The 13,855-nt window shown below is 31.1% G+C and overlaps 2 protein-coding genes across 3 annotated transcripts; one reads left to right on the forward strand and one right to left on the reverse strand.

Moving 5' to 3' along the window:
- On the forward strand, positions 1-8,297 carry LOC131853309 (uncharacterized). Its single transcript, XM_059204168.1, has 11 exons — positions 1-87; positions 3,016-3,122; positions 3,614-3,710; positions 3,804-3,869; positions 4,561-4,692; positions 4,773-4,917; positions 5,368-5,479; positions 6,025-6,270; positions 6,832-6,999; positions 7,304-7,414; positions 7,837-8,297. Exons 2-11 carry the CDS (start codon positions 3,028-3,030, stop codon positions 7,958-7,960), a joined length of 1,296 nt encoding a protein of 431 aa, XP_059060151.1. The 5' UTR covers positions 1-87; positions 3,016-3,027; the 3' UTR covers positions 7,961-8,297.
- A 614-nt stretch (positions 8,298-8,911) lies between these two features.
- Positions 8,912-13,627, reverse strand: LOC131853333 (uncharacterized). Of its 2 annotated transcripts, XM_059204197.1 has the most exons (10): positions 13,413-13,627; positions 13,036-13,132; positions 12,779-12,841; positions 12,391-12,522; positions 12,134-12,278; positions 11,659-11,811; positions 10,463-10,694; positions 9,779-9,964; positions 9,447-9,539; positions 8,912-9,128 (listed from the first exon to the last, which is right to left on the reverse strand). In XM_059204197.1, exons 1-10 carry the CDS (start codon positions 13,514-13,516, stop codon positions 8,993-8,995), a joined length of 1,341 nt encoding a protein of 446 aa, XP_059060180.1. In that variant the 5' UTR covers positions 13,517-13,627; the 3' UTR covers positions 8,912-8,992. The 2 variants fall into 2 exon arrangements, with proteins under 2 accessions (XP_059060180.1, XP_059060181.1); XM_059204198.1 differs by lacking the exon at positions 9,779-9,964.
- Between the last annotated feature and the right edge of the window lie 228 nt (positions 13,628-13,855).

Raw genomic sequence — 13,855 nt, forward strand, 5'->3', positions numbered from 1 at the left:
ATAAAAAATCGTATCGTATCGTATATCTCATATTAGTAAATAACCTAACACTTTCAAATCGAATCTAAATGGATGGAACAGTAGTAGGTATGTGGCAATTATTTTAATTTACATATTATCAGAAACAAAATTATGAAATAAATATGTAATAAATATTAAAATTATTAAATACATATCTGTCTATATTTAATATTGTTACATTGTTAATTTACAGCAACCGGTTTTAAATTTTATGAGTAGGTACGTAGTTACTTGATTTCAAAACAGACATTTTATCACCCCTATTTGAATATTGATAAAAATTCTGTAGCTGACGCCGTTATAATTAAATTTGTTTATGAAAGTGTTGGTAGAGCTTCTTCAGGTTTATTTGACGAATTCGTGGTATAATTTAAAACAGATTTTTAAACTTGTATCTATAGCAGTTTCAATTCGGAGCAATTTGAGGACTCACCTGAAGTGAGGTTGGATGAGAAATGTTGGTAGGAATGTACGAGCTTCGTTTAACTTATTTCTTCTGTAAACGATTTGAATTATTTTGATTTAAATAATTATTTTTGTTAATTATTACTAAAACTAACTATAATATATTTTGTTAATTATTTACATATTAAAATATGTTAATCTAAATTTGGGGAAACTAGAGCTCCTATAGGTTACGCCACTCTTAACAGTAATGATCATCAGGATGAATGGTCCTCCACAGTGCGGTTTTCTAGAAACTTTTTGCCACACACAACCACATTGTGGAATCACCTTCCAGAAATGGTATTTCCGAACCGATACGATAATGAAACCTTCAAGAAAAGAGCTTATTCCTTTTTAAAAGGGCGACAACGCACTTGCAATTTCCCTGGTGTTGCAGTTGCTCGTGGGCGGTGGTAATCACTTACCATCAGGTGAAACGCATGCTTGTTTGTTCCCTGTGCTATAAAAAAAGGTAGAGTCATATTTACACTGATTGAAATAATGAAACTAAAGAAGAAAAACTTATGTATAACACATATATTTTTCAATATGTAGTTTTGTAAACAAACATGGGGTTACTCCCGGCTGGGTAATGGGTACTGATGCTGGGTGCCAATCTAAGTAGACACTCATTTGATCACATGGCAGAACGGGCATGATCAAAGCTGCGCATCTCACAGCCTTGTGTGCAATCGGCTGTTAACTCGTATTCAATGATTTAACATATGACATACTTGCTCCAATTTACATCCAGTTTATTTTGTTTAAAATTATTATGCCTAAAATTAGTGTTAGAATTTTCTTCTATATTATTTTAAAAATAAATTTAATAAAAAATAATAGGTAAACTAGGTTTTCTGTATTACATTGCATTCAATTCTCAATTCTCTCTTTTTTGTATCCGAATTCCTTCTTCCGGTATCTGTTTGCAGCAATGTTTCACTTGTACTGTAATTATTGAAATATGTAATATTGAATAACTTACCTACTTCATATGTCCAACTAACTAATTTAATTTACCACAATTTTCATTCATCCAGTAGATAGATATGCACTAATGTCCGTAAGTAGATATGGTGCATTCTATGTGCTACATTTTTAATGACCTAATTAATATTTTTTTGGAATCAATAGACCTTAATCCTTTGTTGCTATCAAACTATTCCCTATTGTAATGCAAGGGAATGAAGTCGTATGCTGGTTGTGATATTTGTTGTTCGAGGTATTCCAATATTTTGTCTTAATTTTATTGATATCAATAGCTATGTACAGTTCAATTTAATAACAAGAAAATATTTTTTTAATTATCAGGCATTATTGGAGGCTACGTTACTCCGTCTACAATAAAATACTTTTATTTAGGTATATACGATTTCGGATATGAAGTTGGTGAGGTTAATTGGAATGGAATTTAGATATTTTATGTAATATGAGTTAATAATCTCGTGTGGTCTTGCATGATATAATTTCAGTAGGCATAACTCGTGTTTACAAATGTTCAAAATGGAATTCCATTAGTTATACTGGCGATTTGTATTCACGCAATAGCGTACATTCCCAATAAGTTTAAACATTTTACAAGTTTTAAGGTTTGGAGTTAGGTGCAGTAGTGGCATTAACATAACTTTATATTCAGTGGCGTCGAGAGCAACTTACTGGTGACATCGTAAATTCAACTGAACTTACAAACACGCTCGATGGAAATTCTGATTCGCAAGTTATAGCTGTCCATGAATTATTATTAAAAGTATGATTTTAAAAGTCCCCGATATGGAAAATTTATTTTATAACTATGTATCTACTAGTAAAATATCCATGGTAACTCGAGTTCATTTCGTAACTTTAGATTAACATACCGATACGCATTATGATGACTAATAAACGCATTAATAAGCGTAGTTTATGAATATAACAGCATTGTAAGAAATTCATTAAATAGGTAGATACCATAGTGTACCTCAACTATTTAGTTATGGGGGTGTGTTATGTTTTTTTTGTTCCTTAGGAATTCAAAACAACCATGGTAAATACCGCAACTGCATGGCAGTACAAACACGATTGAATATGTATTGTCTGTGATTGAGACTAAGATACGTATCTACTACTATCTACCTACCTACCTACCTACCTACACTTCACGCACACGCCTTTGAACAATGTTGGGATTAATTATATATTGCATACCTACTTAATGACATACTATATTAATTATAAAAATAGAAATTTTGGATCCATGTAGTATTAATGTTAATGTCAAATGCCAAAATATTTTCAATTTTTATTTATACGTCTGTGATACATAAATAATACTAGGTATTACCAGAAGATTAGGATTTTTGTTTTATGGAACAAACTTAGTATTTTTTTAGTTTTAATTCATACACAAATCCATTGAAAATTCTATATATTATATCGAAATAAGTCACGTTACACCTCTAAAGTCACAGCTGAGGTCTATATTAAGAAATAAAATATTACGTGACTGTCAAGTTGACTTTGAATAGTTGAGCGAGTTTTGTCTCTATTGATAAATACTGAATAATTTAGATTTTTTCTGAAATGGCTGATGATGAAGATGAAGGAGGTTTTGGAGGGTTGTATGAAGGTGGACATTGGACGTGGGACGAATCTGTAGAGGCGCTAGTTTTTGTAAGGTTAGTTTAAACAGCGTATATCTTGCATCATATAAAGAATTAGTCATCACTAAAATAAGGGGCTATAACGAAGTATAAATGGGGAGCGCCCTGGATCACTTCCTAGATCGCAGCGTTTGAAGTGAAATTGGGGCCAGTTTATCAGAGTGTGTACGCCGATTTTACTCCTACCACAACTGCTTTAATATAGCTAAAATCTGGATTTTAGTATGTCTGTAGGCTGTTTTACCAACATTGGGCTTAAATAGGTAGTATGATTATGGAATTTCAAATTTTATTGATTTGATCTTTCACGATTTCAATGTAAACATAAATATATACTTTGCGGTACCTAAGTATCTAGTTAGGGGTTTTACGTGTGAATTGTTGTGTTATTTAGTTCCTGAAGGAAACATTATTTTTTTCTATATAGTTTAATATCATTGCTAATTTTTGGTGACATAAGTGACCCATAATTTACATGATATAATTTAACATCATATTCTTATTAGTGATCTTCCTACAAAGCCCGTAGAAACTATACAAATACTAACTAAGGCGCCCACGGGTACAGTTGAATTTAGAGATGACGTGGATTTAATAGAACAGGTATTTTTTCTCTTTCAATAATTAATACAAATATGAAAGAAGTTTTATTAGAATATTTAAGTCTATGGAGAAGTTTTTTCCTAAATATTGCAGATTCGATTTCGTCGACGTTACCAAAGAAAATTAAAACCAGGACAGGCTGATGTCATAACCGTGCAAGTATGATAGTATCTAATTAATATTATAAACGCGAAAGTTTGTGTGTATGGATGGAAGATTGTTACTCTTTCACGCAAAAACTACTGAACGTATTTTGATGAAACTTTAGAGTACATAATATCGCTTAGAATTATATATAGGCTGTAAATTTCATGCGGGTGAAACAGCGGGCACAGCTAGTTACAGGCTATAATAATATTAGGTATTAAGCTGAGGAGTTTTATTTATTTGGTTTGAATGTGCTAATTTCAGTGGGTAGGTAATGGTTCGAATAAAAGAAAGGTGTGTTCGATTCCATAGCCTATTTATAGAGGATGGCTTATAGACTATATAAATCATACTACGACTAATTACAGGTTCCGTTTTTTATCTTATTTCATCTAATAATAATAATCATCCTGGAGAAATCACACAGCGTCATAAAAGTTCCAACCTAAGCAGAGCTTGTATTACGTATACTGAACATACAATACTTAGATATTTGTTTATGCATACAATACAGTGTTACATAGAAAACACCCATGCCGATACAAAATTGAACCGTGGGAGGAATCGAACCCGGAATCATCAGAAGTAAAGCGGCGTGCTAAATCGCTAATCATCGAGGCCGTCGAACTGTACTGTATTTATATATATAATCTATCTAATATATCATCGTGTCCAAATCATAAGATAATTTTCTGATTTTCAGGACGTGAAAGATATTGCATTATTCACGGCTCCAGTGGGTATAATGAGCCCCATGCTTATAAATATGCTACATCTTCCAACAACTGAAAGATTTATTAGGGCACTTATACTGTACTCTGAATATTACTTACAGGTAAGAATAATTTTGTATAAAATAACGGTAATTTATTTTGAACTTATGGTGTTTTGTAATTAAACGCATTAAATTTTTAGGTAGCCGATGAAATGGGACTTCGGATTATGGAATTAGAGATGAAAGTGCGCACTCCAGACTGTGAGATTCTAGAAAAAGAGTACCGTGATAATTTGTCGGATTTACGACTATTAGTTGCTAAGGAATACACTACAATGCTTATAGGTGGATAATATTGTTGTTGTTTATTTAATTAATAATGAAAGAATTTATTATATTATGTATCTCTAGCTGTGACCACAGTTTCTCCCGTTTGGATTTATAGTCTTGTGATATTCTGATGTATATGCTATATTATTGTAAAGATTCATTAAAATCCATTCAGTTTTTTTGTGAAAGGCTAACAAATATCCATCCATTCATCCACATTCACAAACTTCCGCGTTTATATTATTAAGATACTTAGATAATTATTAGCAGTTTTCTTTAAAACTTTTGGGTATGACTATTTTTTTACTAGATTAACTACGTAGGTACTACTATAAACGCCAGTAACATTTTGTACGTTTTTATTGTAGTTTTCTGATGCTTTTAATAGCATTATGTAACTAATAGAGCATAAACATACATCCATTATTATTACTATACGTACAAATACTTTTTTTTCTACATCAGGTGGCAGCGATACCCGAAAATTTCACCACATGGGACCACAGAAAAAACGACGGTCGTTATCGGACAAAGATGCGCGGCTTTTTGAAACTTTGCTCCGTATGTGTGTTCAAATGTGTGTAATCAAATTGGTAAATATTATATTGTATTTTTTTTTTTTTTTTTTTAATTTATTTGTTTCTCGACTGTTTTTTTATTGTCCCATTCAGCCGCGATTTGATACGCAAAGTTTTAATTGTATAATCTGGAGGGGATGTTAAATTTATAAATCAGTTATATTGTAAATGAATAAATATATATTTCTATATTTTATTTTGCAAATTATTATGTTTTGTTGATCTTTTTAGTTATTTACAATATAATAAAATAATGTTTTAATAAAAATGTTTTTATGTAGCTACTGCTCATTGTCATTTTTTTAAATATTTAATTAAAATTTTAGTAGTACAATTTATTTTCCGTAATTTACTGTAGAATAAAGTATCTATGTATGTAAATTTAATTGTGCAATAGTAACACTTATGATTTTAAGCAGGTACCTGTATGTATGTACTATAGAATAGAAATAACTGGATAAAATCATAAACATGAACATTCACGTATATTATCTATTTATTCGTAACGTTATGTTTATACGCTGCCCATAAACTGTGATTAATCATTGTGGATGTTATTAGAATTGGAAATGAACCGTATCTTCAAGTCGCAGATATTCAATGCCGTGGAGCACACATTGCGTACCAATTACATAGCCAAGATGGCAAAGGAGGAACGAGCGGTGCTCCTGGGTCACTGCGTGCGTCACGACAAGAAACTGAACACACGTTCACCGCTGATGAATGAGGTCTTCTGTCACAGGGAAATCGACTACCGTCTGTTGGGAATTGGAGTTATTAGAAGTCCCCAGTAAAATAATTTATAAGTTACTAGCTACTGGCCCCGGCTTCGCCCGGGTGTACATGTATTATATACCTTTCTCTTGAATCACTCTATCTATTTAAAAAAAGCGCTTCAAAATCCGTTGCGTAGTTTTAAAGATTTAAGCATACATAGGGACGGATAGACAGCTACAGCGACTTTGTTTTATACTATGTAATGATTATCTTATTCAAGAGAGTTTAGAGTATTTCATTCAGTGCTTTGAGCAATAAAATCAGTCCAAAATCATTTGCATGTTGCTACATAGACGCTAGAGATTGCTGTATGTTTTTAAATTCATTTTTATAACAACACATGTTACCTACTGTTTCTACGTTTATACGTCTCTACGTACACAGCTATTTCAACCTATATAAATAAGGTTGAATTAGCAGTGAAAGAGTATAAATGTCTTCACTTAGATATGTATTAAATTAAATAAATGATAATAATTGGGTTATAAAATTTGTTTTACATAATTACTACTGTCATATTAGTTATACATATATTATAACGTACGTGTACTATTCTTCAATCTCTGTGTGAAAGGATGACGCCGCGTCTTCATTATATGTTGCAAGCAGTAGCCGGACCAGAGGATAAACTAAAAGAACTAGATATAGTTGTGGGCATTTTGGGTATGCCACGATCATTATTCGACACCATGTTGAGACCATTACCTGTCATTTCAGAAGGAGGAAAGTCTAGAGCTTCAATGTTAGTAATGATTTAATTTAGTAATTAATCTATATCGAACTAGCTGACTTGGGCATAATCGCCAGTTCAACTACATTTTTCATTACAGTTCCATATTCCTATTAGCAGTAGCTTTTCTGATACATAGCTTTCCTACAAAAATGGGCAATCTAATTCTAAAAGAATTTTCAAAATCGGATTAATAGTAACAGAAACTTCACAACATCCAAGTTTACAAACTTACCTCTTTATAATATATTAGTATAGATTAATATCGTGTCGTTATTACAATTTCCAGTGTTAGTAATTATTTTGTTGTATTTAGGTCATCGGCGAGTGGTTACAGCTCCAAGAGTAGTAGTTCAATGAGAAAAAGTCTGTTAGTTGCACAAAAACTATACCCTGATATTGTCCTGCCACGTAAGGAAAAGAGAGAGTAAGCATATAGTTCTCGCAAGAAATCACTTGCAAAATCCTAGTAATGTGTTTAAAATTAAAAAAAAAAACACATGGGTGTGCCCATAAACATCAAACACTTTCATTTACTGTATTACTTTCTATATTCATAATTCATTTTACACAAATATTACTTACTGAACCGATTTTCATGATGCTTTCACAGATGGTATGGAAGAATGTGCTTCATGGGATGCTTGTCCTTGGCATATAATTTAGAAAATATTAACGCAAAGTATCACCAGTTTCAGTGAAATTAACTTTCGGTTACAGGGTTACATTCGACCAATTTTCAAGTCTTTAAAACTAGGCGGTAACATAGATGTTCTTTTGGCTCGTACGGTTTTTTTTATTATTAAAATTTTCTGTATTATTATATAGATAATAGCAACAACTTTACAGGTTTTTTTTTCCCTCATCATTTCCTGACGAGCCCGAACACATTAATCGTTGTAGCGACACGCAGCGCCGGCGTTGGCAGAACAGGCTCATGAAACTTCTCTATCCAAAAACTACGTCGTGTTAGTTTACATACGAGATTACGATAAATTAATTTTATTGATACTAACATTGTATTAGCCATAGTGCGCTGATGTCAAAAAAGTTTTTAATTTGTTTGCTGTAATAATGACATGATTATAATATTTTATCTGATTATATACAGACATTTCATTAGACCACAACAACGAGTCACATTTGTTCTTACTTTGTTGTATTGCTACGTATTATAATACTATGTATACCTTATACGGGTACCTACACTGTATAACAGTATACACTCACATCTCACTATCGAGATAATCATCCTCCCACTGGTATTCTTTCTCTCCTCAGAGAAGAAGCTATATGTGTATAACTATGTACTATACAATACATATTTCATTACAATAAAGGTTATTGTATATGTATTTTAATTAAACAATTGTTGGATATATTTTAAAATTTTTGTTAGGAAACAACTCGGCCGACTCGATCGATTACAAAAATATCATCCCAGGTTTACTTTTGTCCTATTAATTATAGGAACTAAAACTGAAAATTTGTATTTCATTACTCAAACCTAAAATTTAACGTGCTTAATTGAAAATAAGGCACAATTTGTATTAAGATAAGGAGATTATATCGCTCGAATGTACCTAATAATTTATGAGGACTATCGTAAATAGTGCTAGTTCATCGACAGCTGTAGAATATATTATTTCGATAGACTTCTGACAGGATAATTGCAGTAGGCATGTACTATTCATTATAGTAATAAACCTGTCAGATAGTAGTAATTCCATGAAAATTTATCATCTAATTCAGTCGCTCCTGACTGACATTCGGATGGGCTACAAAACGTATGTAAGCTCCGCCATATCTTCTCAATTATGCAAAAGTACAGTGACAATGTATTTCAGTATTGTTGTATTAAATATTTAGACGGATGAAGTGTTATGGGTTTAAGTAATTACAATATACATTTTGTATTCTCTATCAATCAAAAGATTTATACCAACAATACGAGTATATATTTAGGATTTCTGTTACTCGGTAACACAAAGTTTTGTTAGGCACATCACGGATGTCTGATCTTGGCACTTCGCCGGCCGCTTCTGAGACGGGTGATGCGCGCCAACCATTTGAGTCTGTGCTGGTGGTTGCATGTCTTGTTAGGATAACTCTCAGTTGGGAAGTATTCGGGTAGGTGTTCCCTGCATAATGTTGATATGATTTATCTTAGTTATTGCAAAACACTATTCTAAAATGTAAACTATGAATGACTGAAGTTTGTAAGACTTGCTACAAATTTCTTTGGAGTAGAAGCTTATTTTAGTATGAATATCAAAAGCATAATATTGTATTGAGCATTGACAAGGATTTAGGTGTTATATACCACATTTTGGTGACAAAATTTTCAGGATTGGTAGCCGAAATAATATACTACAAGTTTATTTCTATTCTATGATAGATTACTATTTTGCGTAATTGTAGAAGTTCGATTATTTCTCTAATATTATAAGGATTATTACCTTTCTTCAAAATCTTGTGGCGGTAAGTAAATATCATCATATAGTTTTTGGGTACGGGCAGTGCCAGTACTCTTAGAAAATCTGGATGCTAGACTGGAAATGTCAAATTTTAGACTCAAATATTAACAATAATAACTTAGGGACTTGCACAGCGTTGTCCAGTTCCAAAGTAATCAGAGGTTGTATTAAGTTTTATGTTATTAAATAACTGATAGAAATACTTAAATATTAAATGCAAGGAATCGAAACTGAGCATCGGAAATATGCAGCGGGGCCGTGATTTAAATTTACTTTATCTGAAAGATCAAGGTATACTTATTGTATTATATTACCGTGACATAGATTGACGGACACTGGCTCCAGATGAGGTAGTGGGTGCTGGTACCTTGATCTCTCTAAGCATAGTATTGAAACGGGCCCGCGGTAACCCAATAATACCAATTGTGACTTGTAGTTCACTGAACATCATCTCCGGCGCTATTAAAACTCGCTCCATGTAGCGAAGTCGGGAGTTTAATCTATATATTTTCATATAGTTAATATTTGTACTGTGTACCGTATGTAATATAATCTGTGTAATATCTTATACTGTGTACGGACATCTATGATTCACAATAAATTCTGTGTATTTTAATTCTAATTATATCTATACTAATAAAACGCATGGGGATATAAGACGTAATAGTAAGAAATATTCTTACCTATAGCCTTGTAGGTACATTATGTTTATAAATCAATAAACAATGAAGTACCATTAGTTATCTACTTATATCTATACAAACGCATGGTAATGAGCCGACTAAATAATTATCTTGAAAAATTGAGAAGGTTTTTACGCTGCGATTCTAGACAGACAACGCAGTCTGGGCTGAAATCTTGCTATACTAGACACAGCGAATTAGTACATACAGATGCCAGAACTATTCTTTATTACAGTTTATGTCCAGTAGTGAACAAATTAGGCTGATACTATGACAAATATAATGCTTATACATGTAGTAATAAGTAGTAGAAACCTAGAATATTTAACGACTCCAAGACCAAAAACCATGAAGCTAACATCTCGATGACAGGTGAGTTCGTTCATGAGAGGGGCGCGCATATTTAATTTCTTGTTATTAGGATTAAAGCAATGTCCTTGCAAGACGCACAGCTCTTCCAGTGTTAGTGTAGTTTTATAATTATGTGCTAACTTATGTTCTGCCATATTGAATATTTTTGATTTAAATATTCTATGCATTTCTAATTCTGAAAGTAATAAACATATATTATATACCCGCTTACTCGATTTAAACCAATTCATAAAAAAACAAGAAAATATATTAAATAAGTAGATATTAGATAGTAAATAATCTTTTGTACCTATTATTAATATTCTACAGTCCAAAAATATATACCATTTGAGTTTGTTGCAGGTTCTTCTCGATGAAGTAGTTAGGCGAATTAGACGGTAGAGATTGTGATAAAAAATATGAAGTACATAAGGGGTCGAAAGCTCCTACATGAATAAATGATTTTAAGTTTGAGTACATTTTAGTAACTTTTATCAAATATCATAACTAAAGAATTGTATTATTATTTTTATAGAATTTAGTACATATAGTGTAATTTTTAATTTTTAAAATAATATACTAATAATAACTAATAGTGTCATAGAATACTTCAGTTAACCATATGAGGAAATAAACACAATTCGCGGGTTAAGTTTAGTCATGCGCACATCTTGTTCAAAAGAAGTAATCAGTAAATGGCCTAACTTTAGATTACCCAGTAGAAAAATTGCCAGATTAGTATACTTGCAGATTGGCTAAGTTATTTTGACTGAATATAAACAGCTTATTAAACATGAACCCTTCTTTCATGGATCAATCTATATACAAAGCATGTTTGTACAGCAATAAGTAATTCACATAGAATAGTATCTATTATATATCTATTGTAATATAAGAAAATATAGATTTCAAATTAGTCACTCAACTTCAAATAAGTTTGTGCCACTGCATTGTGGCACCATCGACACAACGCAGTGCAACAAAACAAAAGTAATGAAAAGTGGGTTGAAATCGATCGTGAAAATTTGAGAGGATTGAATTTAAAATATGTATACATTTATTTGTAACCTCCTTATTACGAAAACTCTTGAAACTTCAGCGGAGTGTAAACCGAAAATTGTTTAGATACTAATTATTTCATACTAATTTTTAAAAGGTACCAATTTCATTAATTTTTTTTCGACCAAGAGCCACCCATATTATTTGTATACTGATACGTAGAACAGATTCAAATATTACGCTTTCTTTTTTAGACATTGATCGTGACTTCTTTTTAGGTCCCAAATGATGATATTTCTTATATTCTTCAGCACCTATAGAATATTATTATTATATATATGTTGTTTATAGTTTTCTAAAATTTAACATAACAAGTAATTTTCATTAGAATTATTATAAATAATATCTCGATAGTGAGATAGAAATGTATGTTCTGTATAGTTTAATAATAAATAATTCGAGGATGTGGTATTCGACTCAAAAGAGTGTATCTCATATAACTTAGTCATAAATAGTCGGTGTAAGTCAAAGAGTGGGTAATCGGGTGGGAAATGAATTATGAATAAAAAAAATATGCGTTAGTCAGTCTAAAGAAATTATTTTAAATGCTCTTTAACATACTTTATTATTCATTACCTAAGAGTATGTTGCAATATTCCTTAGTTATTAACAAACGCAGATCTTGAAGGTTATCACGAAATACTGATTCCGTCTTGATGCTGTTTTTAGTACGTATTTTGTTTTCTAAGTCCAGTATTCGCTTATTCATTTCATCTGCTATCTAACATTAATTGTACATGATATAAACATTTATTAACTACATATCTATGGTATTTAAATTAAAAAAATATATATTTTTCAGTATACATTATTTTTTAATTTCATTGGTTTACCTGTAGATAGTATTGGAAATAAAATATTGAAGCTCTCAAAAAGCGATCGGCTGCAGATGTGTGTAAAATGTTAATCACCGATTTGTTGAGTATACTTATAGGTGCTGTGTATATTACAATATCTTTTATATCCTATAACAAATATAGATATTGATATTTTAATTAATAAAGAACTCATTTTTTTTGTATATAAAAGATCTGTAACCAGTAATATAGGGATAAATTTTGTAGTGTCGCGTTATATTGATATACAAATTTATATTATAATTATTTCTATACATCGATCCTTTTCCCATATACATAGACACTTCATAGTATTATTGCCTGATCATTTGGTTAAGATCTACACAATATTACAATTGAAACTAATATGATATTTTGTGGTTACCTGAAGAAAAACGACATCCGTTTCCCCAGATGATTTCCTTTGATAACGTTTTTTGAAACGTTGCTAAAAGTATAAATTTATTAATTTATATTGCATTTAATCATATTTAGACCAATATTGTATAGTATACACATTAATGTACTTTGCATAATACTCGTATCGTCGTAAGAAGATAATCTAATGGTTTTTATTGTAAATATTGGACGTTTTGTTTCAATAGTTACCTAAATATATTTTATATGTTTCAATCTACTCACTTGTTCTATTAAACCTATATCGTCTTTGAATTGAATTGGTCCAATTATTGTAGCTGGAGGCAATATCTTAACGTCGTTTGGTTTGGAAGTTAGGTCACTGTAACAAATAAGTGGGTAAGTAAGTATTATATGGGAATATGTAAAATAGTATTAGACAGTTAGTATACATTTGATAATTTGTTTACCTTTATTATAATTTATTTATGTTATTGTATTTTAAGGCTTTGGGTGACAATTATTAAAATATCATCACTAACATTTTTAAACTTATCAGGCCAAGGGAAATCATTTTACATGCATAAATTAAAACAAAATAGTTTTCATACTTTTGTGATATAAGCAGACGAAGACGCAGGTAAATGCTAGTTAGTAGATACCTTATAAAAATAAGCCCTTGAGTGTGATTATTCCAATCCCAGTGTCCATTTTCATATAAACCTTCGAAATATTCACCCTCGTCATCGTTTTGGCAATCAAACATTTTTTATATATATAAAAATAGGCAACTGCTAAAAAAATAAGTGTATAATGTTTGTAAATAAAAAATCCTAAAATATAAAATGGTATCAATGAAAACGCAAAGTAAAAAAGTTTGTTTATAATGACTAATGATTGATGGTGACAGGTGACGGACTATTTTTTATAGTTCTCGAAAAAGTTTAACTGTTTATCTCAGTGTATGTAGGTCATTTTGTAGCTTTGGTATTCGTGAAATGCGATTTTTATAGCACTGCTATGATATAGTCATTATACAACTAACTGTAATCATTTATGGGGTAGGCGCAATATGTTCTCTTCTTCTACTGAAATCTGAGCTTAC

The sequence above is a fragment of the Achroia grisella genome, unplaced genomic scaffold (genome assembly GCF_030625045.1).
Source record: "Achroia grisella isolate CSIRO2021 unplaced genomic scaffold, CSIRO_AGI_Agris_v1 utg900, whole genome shotgun sequence".
Classification (NCBI taxonomy): Eukaryota; Metazoa; Arthropoda; class Insecta; order Lepidoptera; family Pyralidae; genus Achroia; species Achroia grisella.